We start from the raw sequence: 22,671 nt of genomic DNA on the forward strand, positions 1-22,671 counted from the left end.
GGCTGGGCCGTTGCAGGGGCGGTTGTAATGTTTCTTCAGAGAGAAACCTGTTTCTACATCCCGGAGGGCAGAGTCCCTTGAAGGAAGCCGGGGGGTGGGAGAGGAGTTTGCCCAGGCAGCGCATCCTTGGAGGAGGCGAGTGGCTTTGCTAGGCCTGCCTTCACTCTGTCTTATTTCTGTGTTGCTGCTATATTCTGGTAGCTTTGCTCTTGGGTATTAGATCTGGTCGTGCAGAGCCCCAAACATCTAAGTAGCGAGGCGGGTGTGTGGCTTTATTCCCGGGGAGCAGCTCCTCTTCTCTGCCAAATTTCAAGTCTGTAGCCAAGCGCTGCTGTGCTGTGCTTTCAGTCTCGTCTCTCAAGGGGAGTTGTAATGTGGATGTTACTTCATGCTGTCACTAGATGAACTAACTCTACTGCCGTGCTCTGGGTTTTTTCTTATATTTTTGGTCATTGCTGGATCTCAACAATGTAAAATCTCATTGGCACAATTAATAGTAGGTTTTATTATCACAACTGTCCACAACCATTTGTAGACTTACTGCAGAAGATTTGCGTTTGTTTTAGAAGCCTGGTGTGTGGGCTACCTACCCACAGACTAGAAAAAACTATCAAGCTACACAAAGTTTTATTAGAAGCAAAACCCGATTTTATAGGTATTCCTTATATGATACCAGTGGGTAAAACACTCTGACAAAACACTTCTCTGTAGGACTTGTGCTTCTCAGTCGGTTCCACATTATTGGCAGTAATCTGAGAACCGGAAAGGGAAGTGATTAGACAAGGAGAATTTTACCAGTGTCACCAAATCTCTTTGATTGAATACTACTTTAGATGAGAAACACGGGTTTTGTACCCCAAGAATTGAGTAGGTGCTGTCAGCTACGTTCTGCAGTAGTCTTGTAATTCTCCCAGAATTGATCAATTTTATGTGTTAGGTGTAAAATTGTAAAAAATGGTCTGTTCAGAATATAACAGTCTGTGCTAGATAACACAGGCTACGCAAAGCTTAACATTCCTTTTTTTTTATTCTGGCTTTCTGTTTAATGAATTAAATTCAGGATTGCAGTCCTTGTCATCAGTATTTCCAGAAAGTTTGGTACAAGAAACTTCAGACCCAAAGATGGCAACTTTCAAAGATGACACTAGTGGTCAACAAGAATAAAAATCATAAAAAAAGAAACACCTTTTCTTGTAGGAAATCCTTATTTCCTTGTAGAAAGGACAGTGGTCAGGGTCAGCTTCTTGGTGAAGCAAAGCTTTGTCAGGTCTCCATGGAACTGGGGTAGTCTTGAGCAGTGGGCTTAAATGGACTATTTACAGGCAACAATTTTGCAGTGCTTGTAGGTTGTTTTGGTTTTTTTCAACAGATTACAAATAATTACAAACTGATTTTTCAGACATGCTATGAAATTTTAATATGACTGTTTTGTTCTTTAAATTTTTTGCTGCAAAAATCCTGCTAATATTTTTTGAAAGTATTTCTAAGAGAGTTTAAGATAAAGTCAGGAATTTGTCCATCTGGTAAAGGTGTTCCACTCTCCTAATGTGCTTTGTTTGCTTCTTGCACTTATGAGGAGGGCGGTGTATTTTTATTGTTCAAGTTACCTGATCCTGACAACTTCAGGAGGCGATAAAAGCTACCTTGCATACAGTCCTAAAATGATCGACAGATTCGCAGACTTGAGGGAAGACGGAATCTGTAGTCCTTGGAACATCTTTGAGGGGCAGAGGTTTGGAAATGCTGTTTCACTCTGAATAAGCAAGATAATAAATCCCTAGCTCTAGGAACAAATTTTTTCCTTCAAGATTTGTAACAGTCAAATTTTAAACAGCCTGGATCTTTACCAAATATAGATACTTTCCTCTAAATTAATTCAGGTAGCTGTACTTTTCAACTGGATGTATTTCTAACTGATTGGAAATTACGTTGACTGGTTTCGGTTGAAAGGGACCTTCAAGATCATCCGGTTCCCATCCCCCTGTCTTGGGCAGGGACACCTTCCCCTAGCCCAGGTTTCTCACAGCCCCGTCCAACCTGGCCTTGAGCACTGCCAGGGAGGGGGCAGCCACAGCTTCTCTGGGCAACCTGTGCCCGTGCCTCACCACCCTCACAGGGAAGAATTTCTTATATCTAATCTGACTCTGCCTTATTTCCATTTAAAACCATTACCCCTTGTTCTATCCCTACACCTCCTGATGAAGAGTCCCTCCCCAGCTTTCCTGTACCCCCTTTAAGTACTAGAAGGCCACTATAAGGTCTCCCTAGAGCCTTCTCTTCTCCAAGCTGAACACCCCCAACTCTCTCAGCCTCTCCTCACAGGGGAGGTGCTCCAGCCCCTTGATCATCTTCGTGGCCCCCTTTGGACCTGCTTGAGCAGGTTCGTGTCCTCCTATGTTGGGGGCTCCAGAGCTGGGCACAGCACTGCAGGAGGGGTCATGAGAGCAGAATAGAGGGGGAGAATCCCCTCCCTTGACTTGCTGGCCACACTTCTTTTGATGCAGCCCAGGATACAATTGGCTCCTTGCTGGCTCATAGTCAGTTTTCTGTCCACTTGCTCTCAGTCTGCCCAGCCTGTATCCGTGCTTGGGATTGCCCCGACTCATGTGCAGGACCTTATTGGTCTTGTTGAACTTCATGAGGTTTGCACAGGCCACCTCTCCAGCCTGTCCAGGTCCCTCTAGATGGCACATCCCTTCCCTCCAGCGTGTCGACCACACCACACAGCTTGGTGTCATCAGCAAACCTGCTGAGGGTGCACTCGATCCCACCATGTCACCAAGAAAGATGTTAAACAACACTGTTCCCAGTGTTCCCAGGAACACCACTCATCACTGCTCTCCATTTGGACATTGATGCCGTTGACTACAACTCTTTGAGTGCGACTATCCAGCCAATTCCTTATCCACCAAGCAGTCCATCCATCAAACCCATGTCTCTCCATCTTAGAGACAAGGATGTTGTATGGTGTCAAAATAGATCAGTTAAATGTTGATGAGCGTGTGAGTAATGTTACTGTGGCTTAGGTACTTTTTACTTTTACTGCATTAAAAATGTTCTCTCAGTGCACTTTGAGTCACAGTTTAATCCACAGTGGTATGAATTAAACTGTTCAATATATTCTGGTATTTCTGTTAGGCCAGATCTAGTATAATGCTTTCAAGCCACATTGCCTGATTTCTTGTTGGCATAAAGACAAAAAAAGTCTCTCAAGCCATTGCTACTTGACTTTTGGAAATTAACATTTCTTTGGCTGCTTGGTTGTAAGTGCAACGTTGTCTTAATCCTCTTGGGGGACACAAAAAAGTTTTTTTGGTACTGCACCAGGTTTCAATTAGTTTGAGACAGCAGTTGTTTTAAGAGGGCACTACTTAAATCAGATCAGTGAAATGGCCTATATGAAACAAAATATTGACTTCTGAATGCTGTTTTCCTGCAGTTCACTTCCATGATTTCACTTACAACCCAGCTACACAAATAATTGCATCAGCACAAATGTACCTGGTGATAAGTCATGGAGGAAGTTGAGTGTGTGTTTAGGAACCTTGTAAGTCAGCATTTCTTCCTGAAAAAAACAGGGATGTGAAACTGCATTTCTTGATAACAGCTAGTGTGTCATATATTAACAGTCATAACATGGCTTAGTCTGTAGTAATTCTTTGTGCATAGCTTCTTGTGAGATGATGGTTTGCAATTCTGTCCTAAATTCTCTACAGTTCAAAATCTGGGGCTTAATAAGAATTTGAACTGAAAAGGAAAGCCTCTAGCTTAGGCATGTTGTGTATGTGAGGGGAGCTATAGAAAAATGTTTTGATTGCCTCAAATTTTTTTCATATTCTCTGTTGAGAGCTCAGTGGTTTAAAAACTGCTGCTTCTGCAGAGGAACATATTTACAAAAAGGTATTATCAAGTCATTTTTTGGCTGCAATGATGTCTTCATAATGTTTTCTTCAAGTTTAATCAAATTAGAGAAATTTTACCAAGATGATTGTCTGCATTTTTTTTGCAACCCCATATTTTATTTAAGATTGGATTATTCTTTCGTGAGAGGGATGAACTAGACTGGTGCATATTTATCAGACTTCTGATAGGATTTGGTTTCATTTGCAGTACTCTACAAGTCCTGTGGTGGTCATCTTCAGGGCTTTTGCAAAAGCTTAAAAACCATACATTTTTGCTCCATTGAGAGTTTTAGAATTACACTTTCATTGATCCTGGATATTGGAGAGGTATGATAGTTTTTTAACACATGCAAAATACATGTTTTAAGATTTTGTTTAAAAATAGAGTAACAGCAGTGAAACCCATCCTTTGGCCTCCAAAGCCCTAGGTACAGGAGTCTTAGCAAATGACTTAGACAACCCAAATGTATAGATTTATTGGCTGATTCAACAACTGATGTCATTCTAGAAGTGGGAAGCATTTGGGCATTAATCCATGAACCTGAGGTGATACCTTGGTGGCATCTTTAATCTCTGAGTGCTCTAGAATGTTTATCCTGGGTTACCCAGTTTACTTTGTGACCACTAGAATGCAGAGTGCCCTGTCTGCCAGGAGCTTCAGGACTCACTTGGGAATGTAGATTGACTTGATGTTCTGTTCAAATCCAAATTATAATTTGAGCCTTCAGTAATCTTGCCAAATGTGTGCAAAAAATGAGAAATACTTGTGAGCTGTTTACCAGCATGTCCTCTTTGTTATTCTTTCATGTTAACTGTCTTTCAACATGCAATTTTGTCAGTGGAGAATGGAGGATAATAGGTCAGAAAAATATTTGAAGTTTGAAAAATGACTTATTTTGTCTACCAGAGGTAGTGGCCAGCATTTGGAAGGGTCATTTCTACTCTCTCCCCCCACACCCTTCTGAAAAGCTGTCCCTGTTTCAGGTAAATTTTGACCTCAAATACTCTCTGTAATCAGCCATCTGTAGCACCATCCTTGTCTATAATGTGTTGAGTTGGAGTTCTGTTATTTCTCTATAGTTTATCTGACATACTACTTTTCCTTTCATAGAGGAGAAGAAAAAATTAGTTCGAGAATTTGATGAGAAACAGCGTGAAGCAGATGAAACGGTAAGCATAAGTCTAGGCTTCTGGCCTTTCTGACTGGTTGAAATACTGATGCCTAAGTACTTTTTTTCTTTATGGATCCTATTCTGGCAGGCAGATGTTGTATTTTTTAATATTTGGTTAATTGATCTGATAGGTGTGTCTGTCAAGACTGTTGTATAGATCTGTGTACATGTTGTTGTGGTTTAGGCCCAGAGGGCAACTGAGCACCACACAGCTGCTTGCTCGCCCTTTCCCCCTCAGGAATGGGAAAGAAAAAATGAAACAAAAGGCTCAGGAATCGAAATAAGGACAGAGAGGGATGACTCACCCAGTATGGTTGTGGGCAAAAGACAGACTTGTTAGGAGAAGAAAAAAAGAACACCAATTTAATTCAAACGCTAACAACAACAAGACTTACCAGACAGAGTAGGACAGTGAGAAGCATTACCACATCCCCCCCATCCTTCCCTTCTTCGCAGGCTCAGTTCTGCTCCTGATTTCTGTACCTCCTCCCCACCAGCAGCGCAGGGCACAGGTGAGTGGGGATGCGGTCAGTCTTGCCACTCCTTCCTCCTCAGGGGGAAGACTCCTCACATTCTTCCCCTGCTCCAGCACAGGGTCCCTCTGACAGGAGACAGTCCTCCATGAACTTTCTCTGATCTGAGTCCCTCCCATGCACCGCAGCCCTTCCTGAACTGCTCTGGCATGGATCCCCACCGTGTGTCACAGTCCTCCCAGCACCGATCTACAACAGCAGGGGCTTCCCACAGAGTCCCAGCCTTCTTCAGGCAAAGCCACCTGCTGTGGCGTGGGGTCCTGCGCGGGCTGCAGGTCGGCATCTGCTCCACTGGTGACCTCCATGGGCTGCAGGGGCACAGCCTGCCCTCTCACCACGGCCTGCAGGGAGGCTCCCCCCTCCCCTTTCTTCCACTGACCCCTGCATTTGCAGAGGTGTCCTCCTCACAACTCCTCCTCACAAGTCGCAGGTTCCCCTTCTTAAATACATTATCACAGAGGTGCAGCCACCGTCGCTAATTGGCTTGGCCTTGGCCAGAGGTGGGTCCAACCTGGAGCCAGGGGAGCTTTGAGAAGCTTCTCGCAGGGGGCCACCATTGTAGCCCCCACCCCCACTACCAAAAAACCCATCACAGACACAAACCCAGCACATTCTGCCCCTCATCTCTGTGAATCACATATTTAAGATCTATATATACAGGTACAGATGAATATTCTTAGGAGCTTTTTTTTTACTTGCTGGGTTTGGATATTGCCTTCCCTTTGTTGAACAAAGGAGAGCGATAGAGGTGCAATTAAAATTACTAGAGATTGTAGGGAGGGCATGTAGAGAATCTGCTGCTTTTTTTTTTTCCCCCCTACTGTCTTTTTTCACATTGGTCTTAACCCATCTGATCTTTCTATAATAGTCTGATGGTTAAATATCAGGGACCTTGAAATATTTGAAACCTCTATTGTGTAGGCTTCCTGGACAGCAGGTGACATGGAGCAGCACAAAAAGCCCCATGTGACCTGTCTTTTTAAGCAAGACATTAAGGTTTAAGCATTCTTTTCATATTAATATGTTGTTAGGTGGTTTTGAGTCACAGCTGAACATGATGCATTATTACTCTAACTGAGGTTTATTGACCTGCATCTGTGTGGGTGATGTATGAGATGTAGAGCTCATATTGTGAGAGAGCTCATATTGGCAGACAGCTTTAAGCATTGTGAATATATAACGACTGTCACTAAAAGCTGGTGTGAAAATCTCAGGGTTTACAAACCCTAACTAGTTGCCATGTCCAGATGTTCAGAGTGTGAATTTAGTGGCATGCCTACCTGTGCCATAAACGTGATGAGAAGCTGATACCATACCCATCCTATAAATGCTTAAACTAGATGAAAGTGAGAACTGCACATTTTGAAGTTATAGAATGATGTTTCAGAAAAAATCAAGCATTTAAGCTTGGCAATTTTTTTCTTGAGGCACTGTGTATCTGAAAATGCATGTGGGCTGAACAACTTTAGGCAGAAGGGTGCAGTTGATAGTAGATGAGGGATATATGCTTTGGGGTTAATCCTCCTTGCCCAATTACATAAAAACATGTGAATCCCTTCATCTGGTGGTGAGTTTTGAATATAGGTGCTCCTAAGAATAGATCTGGTGCTTTAAAAATAAACACATTTTCTTTTGTTAAAGCTGCGGGAAATGGAGGAAGAACTGAAGTATGCTCCTCTGCCGTTCCGCAACCAAATGATGAGCAAAATCCGGGCATACAGAAGAGACCTCTCCATGTTCCAGAGAGAGCTGAGAAGCACAGATTTGGGATTGGGCCCTGGAAGTCAAGGCGATATAAAATACGGAATCTTCTCCACAGAAAATGAACAGAGTGTGAGAATTAGATATAGGTTTTATTTAACACTGCTGTGATTGTTTAAAAATAATGTTCCAGGTATATTGTTTACAGTGTTTCTACTTTAATCCACTTAGCTTTTGTGCTTGTGTAACTCCATGTAACATGAATATCTCAGGGAGGAGAAGGAACACTTGGAACTCAGAGAGCTTTTCTGTTCTAAAACAAAGATATGAGTATAATCAAAACAGAACTCCTTGAATGCCATGCGGTTAGTAACTTACACAACATTCTGTACTGAAATGCTTTATTTAATCATTCCCGTACAGCAGTGAAAACACAAAAGTGATACTACTGACTGAGAAAAAAAGTTAACTGATCTACTGCTGGTATCCAAAACTAGCAGAATGGATCATGCATCTTGTATAGGTTCTTTGGTAGAATTCTCTTTTAAGCAGACTCAGTGTAAACAATTTCAAGGAAATACAAGAAGCCATGCTGGAGCACTTTGTTCACTATGGATGTGCTGCTCCAGTGCAAGAACACACCAATTTCTTTGTTTACCAGATATGCTTAGATATGTCCAAGCTAGTGAGGCTGAATCTGCTTATTATCTTCAAAGTGCTGTCATCTGGACAGAAAGGTCACAGAGGGGGGCTTTTGTTTGCCTGCCTTAGATAAGGAAGGTTTGAGGGAGGCTCTTTGCTTAGTATCTTGTTCTGCAGTAGCTTGGTAGATTTTTGCATTTGATTCCTCTTGAGTGGTTTGTCAAAAACCTGAGAGCAGGGTGGTAGATTAGATTTTTTGAAGCTTAAGAGAATACCTTATTTTGAACTACCTTTTGACCCCAACATCAGCAAACATTTCTTATCCTCTGGCCGAGGCTACTGGCATGAAAAGAGGATCTTTGTTACTTAGCAATCCATCTGTTAGTGCTGTTTGTTCCTAATCCTTTTGACTGTAAACTCTTAGAGATCTCCATGGCAACCAACTGTGAAGTCACAAATAAGACTGAATTATATACAAAAAGAAGGAAAAGCAAGCATCTGGAAAGCAAAGATGGTATTTTCATGTAAATGTTCTTTGATGGCAAAGTAAATTGTTGCAAAGACAGTTTTCTGTAGCTGTGTGTCCTTCTTTTTCAAGGTTTAACCAGATTTTGCCGTAATCTTACAACATGAACAAGAGCTCTTTCAAAATTAACTGGCCTACATCAGTTAGCATGAGAAGCGTGTAGAGCTAACACAAACGGATCGCCTGTGGAGTCACGGCCTAACTTCTTAATATGTCAAGAAGCCTGATACCTCCATCTTTGTGCTTAATCATTAAGCAAAGCATATGTTATTTTTCAGACTCATCTGCAGTCACAGAGGGTGCTGCTTCTCCAGGGAACAGACAGCCTGAACCGAGCCAGTCAGAGCATTGAGCGCTCGCACCGAATTGCTGCTGAAACAGATCAGATTGGCACCGATATAATTGAAGAACTTGGGGAGCAGCGGGAGCAACTGGAGCGCACCAAGAGCAGAGTAAGCAGAGAAGCTGTGGGCATTGTGTTGAAACAACCTGATGTTAGGCTGGGGGACTGTGCGCCAGTAATTACTCCCACAGTCCTCTCTAGACATGGTAACCCAGGTGGTGCTTCTGCAGACCAAATCCAGGCTGCCACGTTTCTATGCTGTGCTCATAAAAGGAAAATAATCACTGTAGAAGGGTCCAAAGCATGATGGCCAAACATCTGCTGCCATGTCTGTGCAAGACTGGGTATTAGACCTTTAAAAAAAAAAAAAAAAGGCATTACTGAAAAAATTAGATTTAAAAAAATTGCTGAGTTGCTCACCACTGGATGACTAGTAAAGGTTGAGATTTGGGAGGCAGTTACCAGGTTCTTCTAATGACATGGAATTTAATTTAAGCTTAATTACTTACTAACCTTCCAATATTTGTAGGTTAGCTAAGGAGGGAGAAAGTGGTGTCAGACAAGATGCCTGTTCCTCATCCTTGGGTCAAGAAGCTCTGTTTCTACTGTGGAAGCTTTAAAGAAGTAATTCATTTTGTTTACACACCTGTGTAAAACTAAGATTTTGTTTTTTAAGTAACAAAACTGATGGGATTTTCTGTGTGTACAAGGGCTCCTGAGTGTAAAGCTTTTAGGTGAGTGACTTGCAGGAGTAGGGTGAGTTTGGTACGTAAGCAGGCTCAGCCAGAACGAAAAGCATACCCTTTCTCTTGGGAGTCATCTCTACTCATTGTAACTGAGCCTGTAGCTTTTTCATTTAAGTAGTTTTTCGATTTCAGTCAGAATTTTATTTGCTCTGCTTCCAAATTTGGGTTGGAGATCAGGAAGGGAAACATGCTCTTAAGATTTATAGGCATAGTGTTTGCCCGTTCTTTTTCTGATTAAAAATATTACAGCCCTTCAAGCATGGCAGTCTAATCACAGATTGTTCATGAACCTGTGGCTTCCATTGTGAGCCTTTTAGGCATCATATTGCTGAATTGTATTCACCTTGCATTCCAGCTAGAAGCAGATTTCCTTCTTGCTTGGTCTGTCGCAGCAGAGATCAGAAATCTAGCATGTTTTGGCTGGACTCGGTAGTTTTCTTCCCAGCTTGTCCAGTCTGTCTCAGTGCGAAGTGACCAGTTCTGCAGTTGAGGGCAGTGGCTTAAACGGCAGAGGAATTGTGCGGGCAGGCATCTGCAATGGCGAGCGAGTGACCTGGCTTACCTTTCACTTCCCTTGGAGGTTTGAAGTGGAATAGTGGAATCTTACCTGGAGACCTCCAGGTACTTCATTTACACATCATAAATCCTGACTCTGTCTGTGAAACAACAGCTTTCTTAGTTGTCTATAACCTCATGTAATTATGTGCTGCTTAATAGCTTACTGAGAAATATTTGGCATTTCATTTCTGAGTGTTACAAAGCTGAAATGGATCATCTATTAACAGAGCTCACACCCGCTGGGTCACTTAGACCTGTCAACACAACGTGCTGCTTTCTTTGCCAGAATCTGAACAGCATTTCAAACGGTTCCAGATACACACTGGGGAGAACAATCAGTGTCATTTCTTCTGGTGTCTACAACTAGAATAATAAAATTTAATGAAAGAAGCTAATACCAACCTTCTGATATCTGTAGATTTACTAAAGGGGCTGAAAGTGATCCTAAATTGCATATCTGTGTATGTATCTAAGGGAAAGTCAGTATTTCCTCCCTAGAAAGCTCCTACTGTGTAGAGAACAGCGTTGTCTACGAATTTGGTCCTGTTAATGGCAACAGTCAACACCAGCTACTTCCAGGTGCATCTTTGCAGAGATGCTGAATACTTGTTCAACTGACAGATAACTTTTGTTTCTCCTTAGTTGGTGAATACAAGTGAGAACTTGAGCAAGAGTCGCAAGATTCTACGTTCTATGTCCAGGAGGTGAGTGGAGCAGCACTGGGTGGTAGCACTGTTGCCTGCCAGTTACAGGCAAAAAAAAAAAAGACAAAAAAGAACAGAGGGTCAGCAGGAACTGCAGGCAGGTTTTGGGGAACATGTAAACAGAATGTGTGCCCATCTGCAGCTGCTGATCTGTGTTTTCTCCTCACTGGTAATTACAGAATGGAGTACAGGTAGTTGAGCACTGCTGATTTTATGCTGCTTGTTTAGGGTAATGTGTGGTCTCTAGCCATCCCTCATGATAAATTGTGGTGAGCACATAAGCAAGTTCTACCAAATTGCTAATGGTAACTTTAGATGCAACTCCTTGTTATTCAGGTTAGAAGAAGCTGTGCCATAAATCCCTGTGGCACTGAGCAAGTTAGATGTCTGATGACACAGACAAGTCTGTGGAGCCCACAGTGGTGCTGTAGCATAACTGGATTGTCATAAGAGAAACGCTGAGCCTTGCTGTACACCACCTGTGACTGCTTAAGTGTATCTACAGTTTCCAAACTGTGGTTTAATGATCCCTATAAACCTGTTCATGGAGTATATTTTCAGTAGGTACTTCTGGCCTAACAACCTTTCCTCCTTTATACCCATTGCTAAAGGACATAAAACAGTGTCATTTCAATAGTAAAAATACATTATAGTTGGAGATTTTATAGTTTTACTTCAACTACACAGTTCCAAGTCAAAGCACCACAGTGTGTGCTCTAGCACAGGAGTTCAACTGATCTTTTCCTCTTTGCTTAATTGAATGAGTAGGCATGTACAGAGCACAATCTCCCTTACATGGAACAGGGGAAGAGGAACAGAACTGCTAATGTTGAAGTAGAAGATTTAAGCAGAATTCTCAGGAAAACAGGAGTAGGAAGCTACTGAGTGTGTCCCTTCCTGCTTGTTAAGAGCTATTCAAATTGCACTTTGTGGTCTAGCTGAAACAGGGACTATATTTATTGACGGTAAGATGGTGATCAGATTATCTAGAATCTGCTTTCATAATCAAGGGAGAAAAAAGTTATCTTGGATTTTTTTTTTTATTTTTTCACTCTAGAGTTACCACTAACAAGTTGTTGCTGTCCATTATCATCATCCTGGAGCTAGCCATCCTGGGAGGCGTGGTCTACTACAAGTTCTTCCGCAGCAGATGAATTTTCATGACTGACATGAGCTTTTCTACTGCTATGAGCTTTTCTACTGCTGAGGAACTGGCTGGGCTGTCTGTTCCCTTTGACTGTCTGAGGATTGAACTCTCATGGGACAGCAGGCTCAGCTGAAACTGTACTGACACTAGAGGGACAGAGAAGGGAGTAAAAAGAAAATGCAGAGACAGACTTGAACTACTGGTAAGATTAATCAGAAGGTAATAAATATTTTATTGTTTCAGTTTGTATATACTTCACTAAATGAATAAATCTTGGTATGTAATAAAGTAGCCACCAATCAGTGGAAAAGCTAGTTTATTTAAAAACAGAGAAGTTAACAGTATTTGCCAAGTGTTGACAATTGATCCACTCAAGTGCCTCAGCAGAGCTCTGTAATGTCCAACATACCCAACACTTTGAATTCCTAAATCCTCACTTGCTCTTCACTGTCAGATTCATCTGGAGAACTGGGTGTTGGGAGTTCATCAAAAGCAGTGTGCGCTCCTTCCCTTGTCTGCCCAAAGCACGTTGCTATCACGTCGACTGCAAGACTAGCAGTTGCGTTCACTTCCTCTTGAGATGCTCCAAGCAGTGGATTGACTTCAACCATGTCTACAGCTGAAAGCATTCCTGTGAAAATGATTTACAGCTTTGGTACTATGACAAAGGGTAAAATCTCCAACAGGGTTTCACTGCAGCAAGTCTGACATTTGACCTTGTGACCTACTCTACCACTTAGACAAGTAAAATTGGTCCTCAAGTTGTCATTCTTAGATGCTAGCCTGTGGTTTTAATTTGGTTCTTTCTTACATTGTCACTACCTCACTTACTCATCCTTTTAGCATTCAGGAAAAATAAGTTTGATGTTCTGTATACACTTATGAAAGGAATGGTTTTTAATTTTGTTTTCTCCCAGCCCAAAAACTAGTGGATATAGAATAGCCTCACCTAATATTTTTTGCCATCTTTTTCATTATTCTATTGACTCTGTTGTCTGGTTGTGGTTTTTTTTTCCTTCATTTACTGCAAATAACTCATTGTTTAAACACATTAAATAAAACTCCATGGCATAAGGAGGAAAGTCCTCATATGTCAACTGCAGTGTACCTAGTGAAAAAGCTTGATTTGTTAGCACTGAATCCTAGAATGGGGCTTCACACTGTTTAAAATTGTTTCCATCTGTTTTTTTTTATTCCATATGCCCATCTTGCCCCATGTGTTTAGAAATAGGGGACAGTATTATACAAGATGACTGAGTCATTTTTGGCAATGGTTGTTAATATATATTATGTATTTTATTTACTTTTGGCAAATTGAAGTTGTTGATGGTTAAGCTGCTTCCAACACCTGGGTACTGCCCAACCATAGGACATCTTTTTCCCTTGCTGAAGGCTGAATTGGCTTTGTAGGCACCTATGACTATGTTGATCTTATTATGTAGTTACATGGGAAAAACATAATCAGTGTGTGTTCTATGTAGTGTTAGTCCAGTACTGCTGGTCAACTCCTACCTGTGTTGTGTATTTCCTCCGTGATGTACATGCCTTCTCTGTAAGTCAGTCCACCTAGAACAGGAGTCCCAGTTGCTGGAGCCAGTGAGGGATCGAAAGCGTCAATGTCAAAACTCAGGTGAATTGGTCTCTGTCTCCTGAGACAGAGTAAAACAAGAAAAGCAATCTCAGAACCTTCAACTTTTAATACAACAAGAAAAGCAATCTCAGAACCTTCAACTTTTAATACATGTATTTCTTACTGTCCTGGCTGATCAGCAAGTTAGTGTCATGCTCTGTGATGCTGAAGGTCCCCACTAAATCCTGTATCATGTCTTAAATACATGTGGAAAGGATTTTTAATTTTTTAAAATATCTTTGGACTCTGAAAATCTCTTAGCTCAGAACTTTCCCCAGTGCACAGTGGGCGAACAGAAGTTTGTCCTTCTAGTTTCACTCAGCATCTGCTCAGGTGTGATCTGGCTGAAGAGAATTATTTTTCTTCTAACCACTTAAGCTGGTATTTGTCTCTTTACTTGGAAAAATGTAGAGAAATGTATGATATAACCCAGCTTTTTCTCCTTTTGTACAGAAGCCAGGGTGAAAGGCTGGAAAACTGATTCTCATGGCCTCTAGGATAGAGCGAGCACCAAGCTTGAGGATTTCATAGACAGCTCATCAGGACAAATGGGGCATTCTGCATTTTTCAGGTCAAGAGTTGGAGGCTGCTCCCAGACTCTGCCATGTAAGCCTAGCTGAGAAAGTGAAGAATAATCTCAAACCTAAACCGTTAGTTGCTTACTGCATGAAGTCCGGCAACTGGTGACAGCTTAATAAATGGGACAGTGCTTGTCACTCCAAGGAGCAATTTAAGTGGTAGGCTGTGTACTTCCAACTTAATGCAGATTAGCAACTCCTTTACTGGGCACATCTGGAGCTAGGGAGGGTGAGCACACCTTTACATACAACAGCACACAGCGCAGATACACAGACCTTACCCTGCCTACAGGACTCTCCTGCCCTGTGGTGCGAGGTCACCCTTCCTAACCGGGATCCTCTCCCCGTGTCCCCAGACATGAGCACAGTTAGCAGAGGCTCCAGCATTGACCTGAAGCAAAGGTTACAGGGAACTTGGCTAGCTGAACAGCTGTCATCAGGACAGTGTATGTGCACATCACCTAAGGAGGAAGCCATCAAATGCTTATCCCTCATGCACCAACAGCTGCATTCAACTCACCACTGAGTTGTTACATATTTTGTCAAAAGTTTAATGTATACCCTAGACACTGAGTGGATTCAAACATCTTGTCAAACAACAGCAAAAGGCAGTATTCCTCAAGCAACAAAACAAATCCTATAAAACAGAGCCACAACTGTAGTAGCTAATGTAACCTATCTTGTAGCTTTTTGCCAAAGACTGTGAAATGGTTCCTGATCAAGATGTGGAAGTTGAGGACTAAAGTCTGTGCTGAGACTAGTATTTACTGGACACCGTCACAGTTCTGTTAGGCCACCTTCCATTGAGAGTGACCTTCACTTAAATAACTCTGAGGAAAGTAGATATTCAACAAGTGGATGATACCAGTACTTTAAATCAGGTAATAGTTTCTTACCTGCCCATCAGTTGTTCAAATGTTCTTTCCATAACTTTCTGAATTCCGAGGCGATCAATATCCCTCATGGAAAAATACTGGATGTCATAGTTCTTCAAAATATAGCTGTTAAAATAAAATGGAATCATTAGTGGCCTAAGCTTAAACCTAGCAGCCCTTGTGAACAGCCAGAGGTGGAAGGAAGCGCATGATTTCAGCCTTTACAGAAATCCTTTGATCAACTTACTATTCAGCAGGATCCACATCCCTCAAACCAATGTACACAATATCAGATGCTGAAAGGCAGGGCTTTAGCCAGGAAAAGCCAGGAAGTTGTGGTACCTGCAAGCAAAGGTTTGGCATTAGGTTAGATTAATGACATGTGTAACAAAACTGTATTTAGTGCTTCCCTCAAAATTATTTTATAGCATCCTTTGTCTAAACAGAGGAACTTTAAATTGGGAAGACAAACTCCCAAGTGATAATCAGTCCCTACCTTTGCTGTCCCACTTTACCAGAGCTGAATGTTAAGCATTTTCCACTTTAAAGAAGTCCAAATCCACAAGCAATAGGTAATTACCATCAGTGAATATAAGGGGGAATGATGAGAAAGCAGATACCCAGATGTAGATCACTTATAAGAGTGCAAGTAATGGTAATGCTATGTAACTTACCCAGTACATCATGCTTAAGTGGAAGAATAAAAATCAAGGCACCTCTATATTTTCAGGAGAATCACCAAAAAGTTATGCAAACTTTGTTTCAAAAACAATGTTAGAGATAGACAAATGCTAAGTGTGAAGTTAAAAAAAAAAAAAGCACAAGAAGCTGGGCCTCTGCATGGGGCTACATCATACTGTTTTTTTAATGTAGGACTGAAGAGAACAGGCCTAGGACTGCAAGTGAAAGATGATGCAGTCATTTTTCAGCTTTGGTGATTACGTAGGCATGGTGTGCAATTATAAAAAATCCTTTACTTAGTAATACCTTCTAATTTTAGGAGTGCTTTAAATTAACTCAAACATCTCTTCCTCTCCCAGCTCTGAAAATGGCTACAGCCAACACAGCTGTCAAGCAGCAAGAAGGCTTTGTTTCCCTCTTACACCTCTCAATTACTAATTCTAGTTACAACATTTGGATTTGTTCTTAAAGGCTATCACACCCATAGCTATAATTACATTGGGATTAAATATACACAATAAAAGTGTTACTCCAGGGGCACTGACCTGAAACTTTTCTGCAGTTATGAATTCAGAGTGACCACTAGGAAAAATAATTCAGGTCTCAGAAATGAAGCTGTATCTGTGAAACCCATTGCCATACCATAAACTGAGCATAGTATTGGTAATGTTGTCAGATACTCTCTAGTATCAGTGATTTAACAGATTTAATACTGCCATTTTTAATTACACCTCTTCCTCTAAATAAATAAAACTGAATGCCCTAACTTCCTTTGGTAGGCTCTGCTTTTACTTTGTTTCAATAGAAAAGGAGTGCTGATAGTAAAGCCAGACAGGCATCAGAAGGTACAGGTATTTTCAGGGTAAGTTATTAATAGCAGTTTCTGAGTTTAGTTTTAGTGGTTCCAGGAGCCCTGACACTAATGCTTGGTTTGAGGAATGCCAATCAAAGGATTATGTTAATAAATATTTTCCCTTTAAAGCATCAAAATTATTTTTTTAAGATTTTAAACCCCCTGAAGTGCCCCCTTGCCTTGAGGCGTACCAAGCAGTGCTCCCGTGGAGCCCCCTGGGCAAACAGGCAGCAGCTGACATCCTGTGAAGGGACTGTGCAAGCACCACCAGGGGTGGTTCTACAGCAACCTGGCCAAATGCTTGATTTTTCTTCCCAGCCAGATGCACCACTTCTGTGCTTCCTGTTGTCTGCTGGGGGTGGATATTTAATTCAGTAGAGCACTAACCAAGCTCATTAGCCCTGGGTACACAAGAGTTTCTGAAAACAGGTGAGAGAACACCCCAAACTGAAGGACTTGAAACAGCCCTGGGGGAGTTCTTGGCAGCTGTGCCACCTGAGTTCCCACTGTTCTGTTGCCCCAGGACAGCTCTTTCACAAAACCATCTAGGTTGGAAAGGACCTTCAAGATCATCTCATCCACCCATTAACCTAACATTGTTAGGGTCATGCAGTGAACAAGGAACTGATGTGTCTCCAAACCTAACCAAAGACAGTGCTCCTGTCTCAGTGCTCATGCAACCCCAGCGAGGGTTACAGCAGCTGAATGGAGATGCTGGCACAGGGTCAACAACAGCATGAGCAGGCTGTGCCACCCAGAGAGAGGTGTGTTACACTACTACCTCTGTCTCATGTCCTCTTGATGGGGAATGAAGAGCAAGGAGCCTGGAGGTGCTGGAAGAGCAGTACCAGTTAGAGGTGGGCAATGAATCAGGAAGATGTAATCGTGCAGGCTGTTTTGCTCTCATCTCAAAGGAGCTGTTTCTTGTGGTTCTACAAAACAATCTAGACAGGGAGCCAAGTGCTTGCCAGCCTTCCTGACACTATGAGGTTGATGACCAATAGGCATCAAAATTCCACTTTTGTGGAATTGTGAGTGTCCACCCATAGAAGCATGCACACAGATGTGTCATGGTGGGGAGGGGTTGCCGAAAAACCCCTTCACAGCATGAGTGAAAGCAAGGAAGGAGATAGAGGGCTCGCCGCTAAATCTCTCCCGTCCTCTCGCACTGCCGGGCTGTGTGCACGCTGACAAGACCCAGACCTCCTGGAGAGCGAAGTGCAACTGGCTAGTCTGCCTGCCGCTTGGAGATGTAACTCTTAGCAGAGTGTGGGACTGGAGTACCCTTCTTGCTGGTGGCAGGCAGTGTTAGAATTCAAAAAAAAAAATCCTTCAGAGCAGTCAGGAAAGGAGAGGAAATTTTTGGGTCCTGTTCTCAACATAACTGCTGTAACTGGATGAGAGGGAGCCACAGGCACCTGTTCACACACAAAATTTCCTCCAGCCAGGCAGATCTGTAGCCAGAGGAGCCATTGGCAAAGGTACATTGTACTACTGCGAAGCAGCCAGTTACACTGCTGCAGAAGCCTCCTTGTACCAGCAGGACAGATGTTGATTTTTCTCCCCTAAACAGGAATACAGTATGGCAAGAAAACCCTCTTAATTTAAAGTACACACCTATTTGTGTAGCTACAAATACAGGTTGAGGGGCTTGTGTCAGATGTTTGACAGGCTTTGTCAGCTACAATTTAGGTGGGCTTGTGACGAGACCTCCTAACCAGCACCACACCCAACTAACTCACCATTATGTGTAGCCTAAGCTTACTCTTCCTTCACTACTGCTGCTGGCAAGGGGCCTGATCCCCCAACTAACCCCAGAAAGCTCACAGTATTCTTTTAAGCAGCTCAAAAAAAAAAAAAAACCCAAACCCAAACACCAAACTGCTTTTCTGTGCTGCTCAAGAACTGGAGCCCAGCAGTCCAGAAATCAACATGTATACACAGGAAGTCGATTAAATACTTCAGTCTACTGACAGAAGAGGAAAGCAGCATATCTTACTCTGCCTTCCTCAGCTATCAAAGAACTTGACTTTTTTTTTGTTCTTACCAAGATAGAAACTGTTCACCTTAGGTGAGCTCCAAAATTTTCTCTCCCTCTTCCTATCCTTCCTGCAAAAAGTGGGTGCAGTTGCCACAAAGAATAAGAGTAGCACCCCCTTTAATTTATGGGCAAGAAACTAGAAATACAGTAACCATTTATATTAACCTTCTCATGTCCTGAGGGTATTTCAAGAAGCCCCATTAATTCTGCATTGCTTTGAGAATTCTAGCATGTTTGTAGAGACCATACAAGAATTATTAGAAGGAGGAAAGCATGTAAAAGCACTCAATGACTCTCTAGACTTGTGGATGGGATTCATTCAGAAGAATTTGCAGGTGAGAAGCAGAAGAGCTTTAGCAGTTGATAAGCTAACGCAGTGGTATCTTCAATAGCCGCAGACATTAAATGTGCTTGATCAAACTTCCATCAACATAGCACCCCCAAAATGTATCAGAGAGAAAACAAGAAATCTAAGAGAAATGACTAGCAGTGCAAAGTGCCAGGAAACAGAGTCAGATTTTCTGCAGCTCCAGCATCCACTCTCAACCTGCAGTTGCTGATCCTGTCCCACTCTCCAGCCTACAGTTCAGCAGAGGCAGCCTGTCCTGTCTAAGGCCCCAGCTCTTCCAATGCACAAGTTGCTGCCGAGTGTCTCCAGCAGATGCCAGAGGTACCTCTCCAGGGTACACAGGTACAGCCTGCAGCTAAGCCAAAGAGGGTACATAGGCCTTAGGGCAATCTGGTTCGCATCTTGACAGTAGGGAAAACTGGCCATGCACATTCCACATGCCCCAGTAAACAGCATTTTTTGATAATTTGACCTCTTTCCAAGACCAAAGACTCTTTCCAGAAAGCATCCTGTAAGCAGGTACAGCTCTTCTGATTTCTAATATTTGCCCGTGGAGCAGATCCCAGAGCAACCAGTTATGAGAGCTCATGCAGGAACAGCCCCTGTCAGGCCCCAAGGTTTTCAAAACATGGAAAACCCAAACCAAGTGGCAGCAGCAGCATACAAGGTATGCAGGAACCAGGTGTTCCCGAGGTGAGCTCAGCACAGCTCCCACAGGCTCGGCTGGGGGAGGCTCCCTCTTTGCTCAGTAGAATTGCTGCCATTGCACAAACTCAGCACCAGCTCCACTCACTGTGTGGGAATGGCACCTCTGGCAGCTGCTACACAGAGCACATGAACTCCTGCTCTCCCTACCACCCATGAGGGTGCCAACAAAAAGGAGAGCTTATCATTCTTGTTTCTAAGTGTGTGTGCATGTATACCTATATTTACATTTGTGTATATGTATGTATACATGTGCCTGTATTAAACACAAATAATATGTATTTTTGCTTGTACTCAGAAAAAAAGGTCTGCGTTTGCAGCAGATAAGAAAGCACCTCACACCAGAAGTAGTAAAATGCTCTGAGGATTTCAGTGGAGGCTAAATGTACGAGCAAAATACATACTTACCTTATCTTGAAGCTCTCTCAAGAGAAATGAGAGAGGTTGTCCATGGAGGTTTCCAGACTGAGTTGTAAGCGGGGTGTTGATATCAGCATGCGCATCCACCCAGACCACGCCAAGGTGTGGGCACTGCCGTGCGTGGCCACTGACAGAACCAAGTGCCAAGCTGGAAGTACAGTAGTAAAGTCTTTAGTCACCATTTCTCCTTCAGAACTACACGACAGCGGAAAGTCTGCAACTTCAGTCAGCAACGTTGTCATGTTTCAACACTTCAGACATCCCTGACAATAAAGGGTGCATCCCGTACAAGCTGCATGGCATCATGATTCCGGGAGATTCCAAGTCTCTGTGGGACTATACTAGTACTGACAGATGAGAAAGAGCTCTTTTGTCTCTCCACTGTCACCCTTCCCACACTCAAGCCTTCACCTGTTCTAGCACAAAATGATCTCTTAGATCATCTAGTGTGTTCACTCGTCACTTCTGATATTCACCTATTTTTGATTCCAGCCATGACACCTTCCCCCACAATTCATTCTTACATGCCTACATTCTTCAATCAAATCTCAAACCAAAGCTTAGTGAAAAAGAGATTCTCATGTTATAAGATCCATTACAAAACGGTCAGCATGCAGGCGTTACAAGCTCATCCTAAGATGATATCCTGAGAGTTGAGGAGCAAAAGAGACACATCACTAAACATTCAGCAATAAAGAAACCACAACAGTTCCTAAAGGGATCTGATTACATAAACTTTCCCAAACACAGGAAAACCTCATTTGTTTGTCTGCAGGTCACAGAACAGTCAGGAACTAAGCAGTACCATCTTAGAAGGTCAGATTTTTGTAGTCATCTTCACCCTAAAAACCCCAGCAGTAAAATCAAAATGCTGCTATGGTATTTCCAGGAAATTAACCCAAGTTGTTTCCACTGTCCCTTATTTTTTCTTTAAATTCTACACTCCAAGTGTCAGCCTGCAGTTTGCACCACTAATTGCTTCTAGTTCAGCTCACCTGTGATCCCCTCCTATAGTCACACAGCTGTGTCCAGCAGCTACTGCTCTGCTCACAGCATCAGCCAGCACCTGGCTGGCTAAGCCCACTGTCCGGGGATATAAAATCAGGTTGTTGTACAGTTCATCATTGGGAACTTGAGTGAAATTCAGATCTCCAAAGTCGTACACTTGGCATCCTGGAAACACATCAGCAAAAGGAGAAAGTGAGTTATTTAATTGCCCAGAGAAATGTTCAAAACATGGTCCCCTCAGAAAAATCAGTTGGGCAAGTACGAAAGGAACAACAGGAAGTGAACAGATTCATTTGACTATCTGCATGCCCTTGCAAACAACTGTGTCAACTTTACAGATTAGAAAGCTTAAGATAGTATTGTTGCTTTAATTTAGCAATCACATAGAACAATCATAGAAAGTCATCTAGAAATAAAGTTTGGGGGTTTTTTTTTAATTATTTCTTGGGAATTTTAACATGAAAAAGTACAGTTTGTATTGCTTCTTACTTCCCAGTTAGACAGATCATTTACAGCCTTAAATGAGCCCAGCTGCTCAAAGATGCCTAGGACTACACATTTCACTCATTATACCTAAGTCCTAACAGTTATTTTCCATTTTCAAACCCCCACAAGAATCCATGCACAAAAGTGCTATATTACCAATAATGGAAATTTTCTTATAGTACTTTCAGGCAACTCCATGGAGTTACACTACTGCTTTGTAAGAGAACCTATCCATTTTCTTAACACAAGATGTTCTAGAAGGCATTTTGATTCTGGGGCTTTGATCCCAACCTTCTCTGAGATCCTATCATTGCCTGTTACAACTTAATTGGCTGTTTGAAGCCTGACAACATTCTAGGTCTGACACTCAGCCTTTCCTAAAATGTATTTCTGTCTACTTACCCTGAAAAGGAGTGACTTGACAGATTATGAAACAAAGGAACATTTTTGAGTGCTGTTTCCCCTCCTCCACCCAGCTGGTAACATATTTATTAAATTGGCTGCATTTGAAGTTTAATTCTCATTCATACGCATTACAGAGCTCACCCTTTGAAGTTCTGCTGTCTGATACCATGTGCTTTCTTAACAGTCATTTAGATACCAAAATTTGTAACAGTATTTCACAGGCTAGAGACTCTCTGTTTCAGATAGGCCTGTTGCTGATGAGACACTGATGAGGACTGTAAAGGCCTCAAGGTATTTACAGCTACACCAAGAGTGGCTTAATAAGTCAAGACCACCCTGCATACCAGTCACGCCGGTGCCATTTGTTCCTCAGAATCACCAGTCTGCTTGCTGTTCAAAGCATCCAGTCTAGAGCTTCACATTTTGCCTTTAGCCAGGCTATTGCCTAACAGGGCAATTTGAAAAATTAAGGCAAGCAAATGAAAATGAAGAAACAGCCCACTTGGGGCTCTGGGTTTCAGGTTGAACTTCCATTAAACCATTAGTCTAATGTCCAGGAAACAGGCCCTGTGAATTTGCTTGCTGGAACAAAATGTAAAAATAGCACTGAGAAAAACAAGACTTTAGGAGTTTTGACTGGTGTAAAGAATAACAGAAAATGGTCTA

The 22,671-nt window shown here is 42.3% G+C and overlaps 2 protein-coding genes across 4 annotated transcripts; one reads left to right on the forward strand and one right to left on the reverse strand.

Moving 5' to 3' along the window:
* The first annotated feature begins 5,013 nt into the window (after nt 1-5,013).
* VTI1B (vesicle transport through interaction with t-SNAREs 1B) lies at nt 5,014-19,135 on the forward strand. 3 transcript variants are annotated; one of them, XR_003398476.1, is made up of 7 exons: nt 5,014-5,072; nt 7,249-7,440; nt 8,755-8,928; nt 10,766-10,827; nt 11,885-12,176; nt 14,058-14,210; nt 16,098-19,135. XR_003398476.1 is itself a non-coding variant. In XM_026849209.1 (5 exons), exons 2-5 carry the CDS (start codon nt 7,258-7,260, stop codon nt 11,979-11,981), a joined length of 516 nt encoding a protein of 171 aa, XP_026705010.1. In that variant the 5' UTR covers nt 5,014-5,072; nt 7,249-7,257; the 3' UTR covers nt 11,982-12,265. The 3 variants fall into 3 exon arrangements, 1 of the variants encoding a protein (XP_026705010.1); XR_003398475.1 differs by lacking the exon at nt 14,058-14,210; XM_026849209.1 differs by lacking the exons at nt 14,058-14,210; nt 16,098-19,135 and having other exon boundaries at nt 11,885-12,265.
* Nucleotides 12,178-21,394, reverse strand: ARG2 (arginase 2; the record flags this gene model as incomplete). Its single annotated transcript, XM_026849313.1, has 6 exons — nt 12,178-12,605; nt 13,487-13,623; nt 15,079-15,183; nt 15,305-15,399; nt 20,095-20,254; nt 21,102-21,394. Coding segments are annotated over 6 exons (996 nt in total), but the record flags the coding sequence as incomplete, so codon positions are not given.
* Nucleotides 21,395-22,671: the final 1,277 nt, after the last annotated feature.

This window comes from Athene cunicularia, assembly GCF_003259725.1.
Source record: "Athene cunicularia isolate RWA chromosome 5 unlocalized genomic scaffold, athCun1 chr5_part1, whole genome shotgun sequence".
Taxonomy (NCBI): Eukaryota; Metazoa; Chordata; class Aves; order Strigiformes; family Strigidae; genus Athene; species Athene cunicularia.

Excerpts from the sequence above, each read along its gene's own strand:
- VTI1B (XM_026849209.1), top strand. The coding sequence starts at position 7,258 with ATGGAGGAAGAACTGAAGTATGCTCCTCTGCCGTTCCGCAACCAAATG. Across the intron at positions 8,929-10,765 it reads TGGAGCGCACCAAGAGCAGA|TTGGTGAATACAAGTGAGAA; the intron begins GTAAGCAGAGAA and ends GTTTCTCCTTAG. Across the intron at positions 10,828-11,884 it reads CTACGTTCTATGTCCAGGAG|AGTTACCACTAACAAGTTGT; the intron begins GTGAGTGGAGCA and ends TTTTCACTCTAG.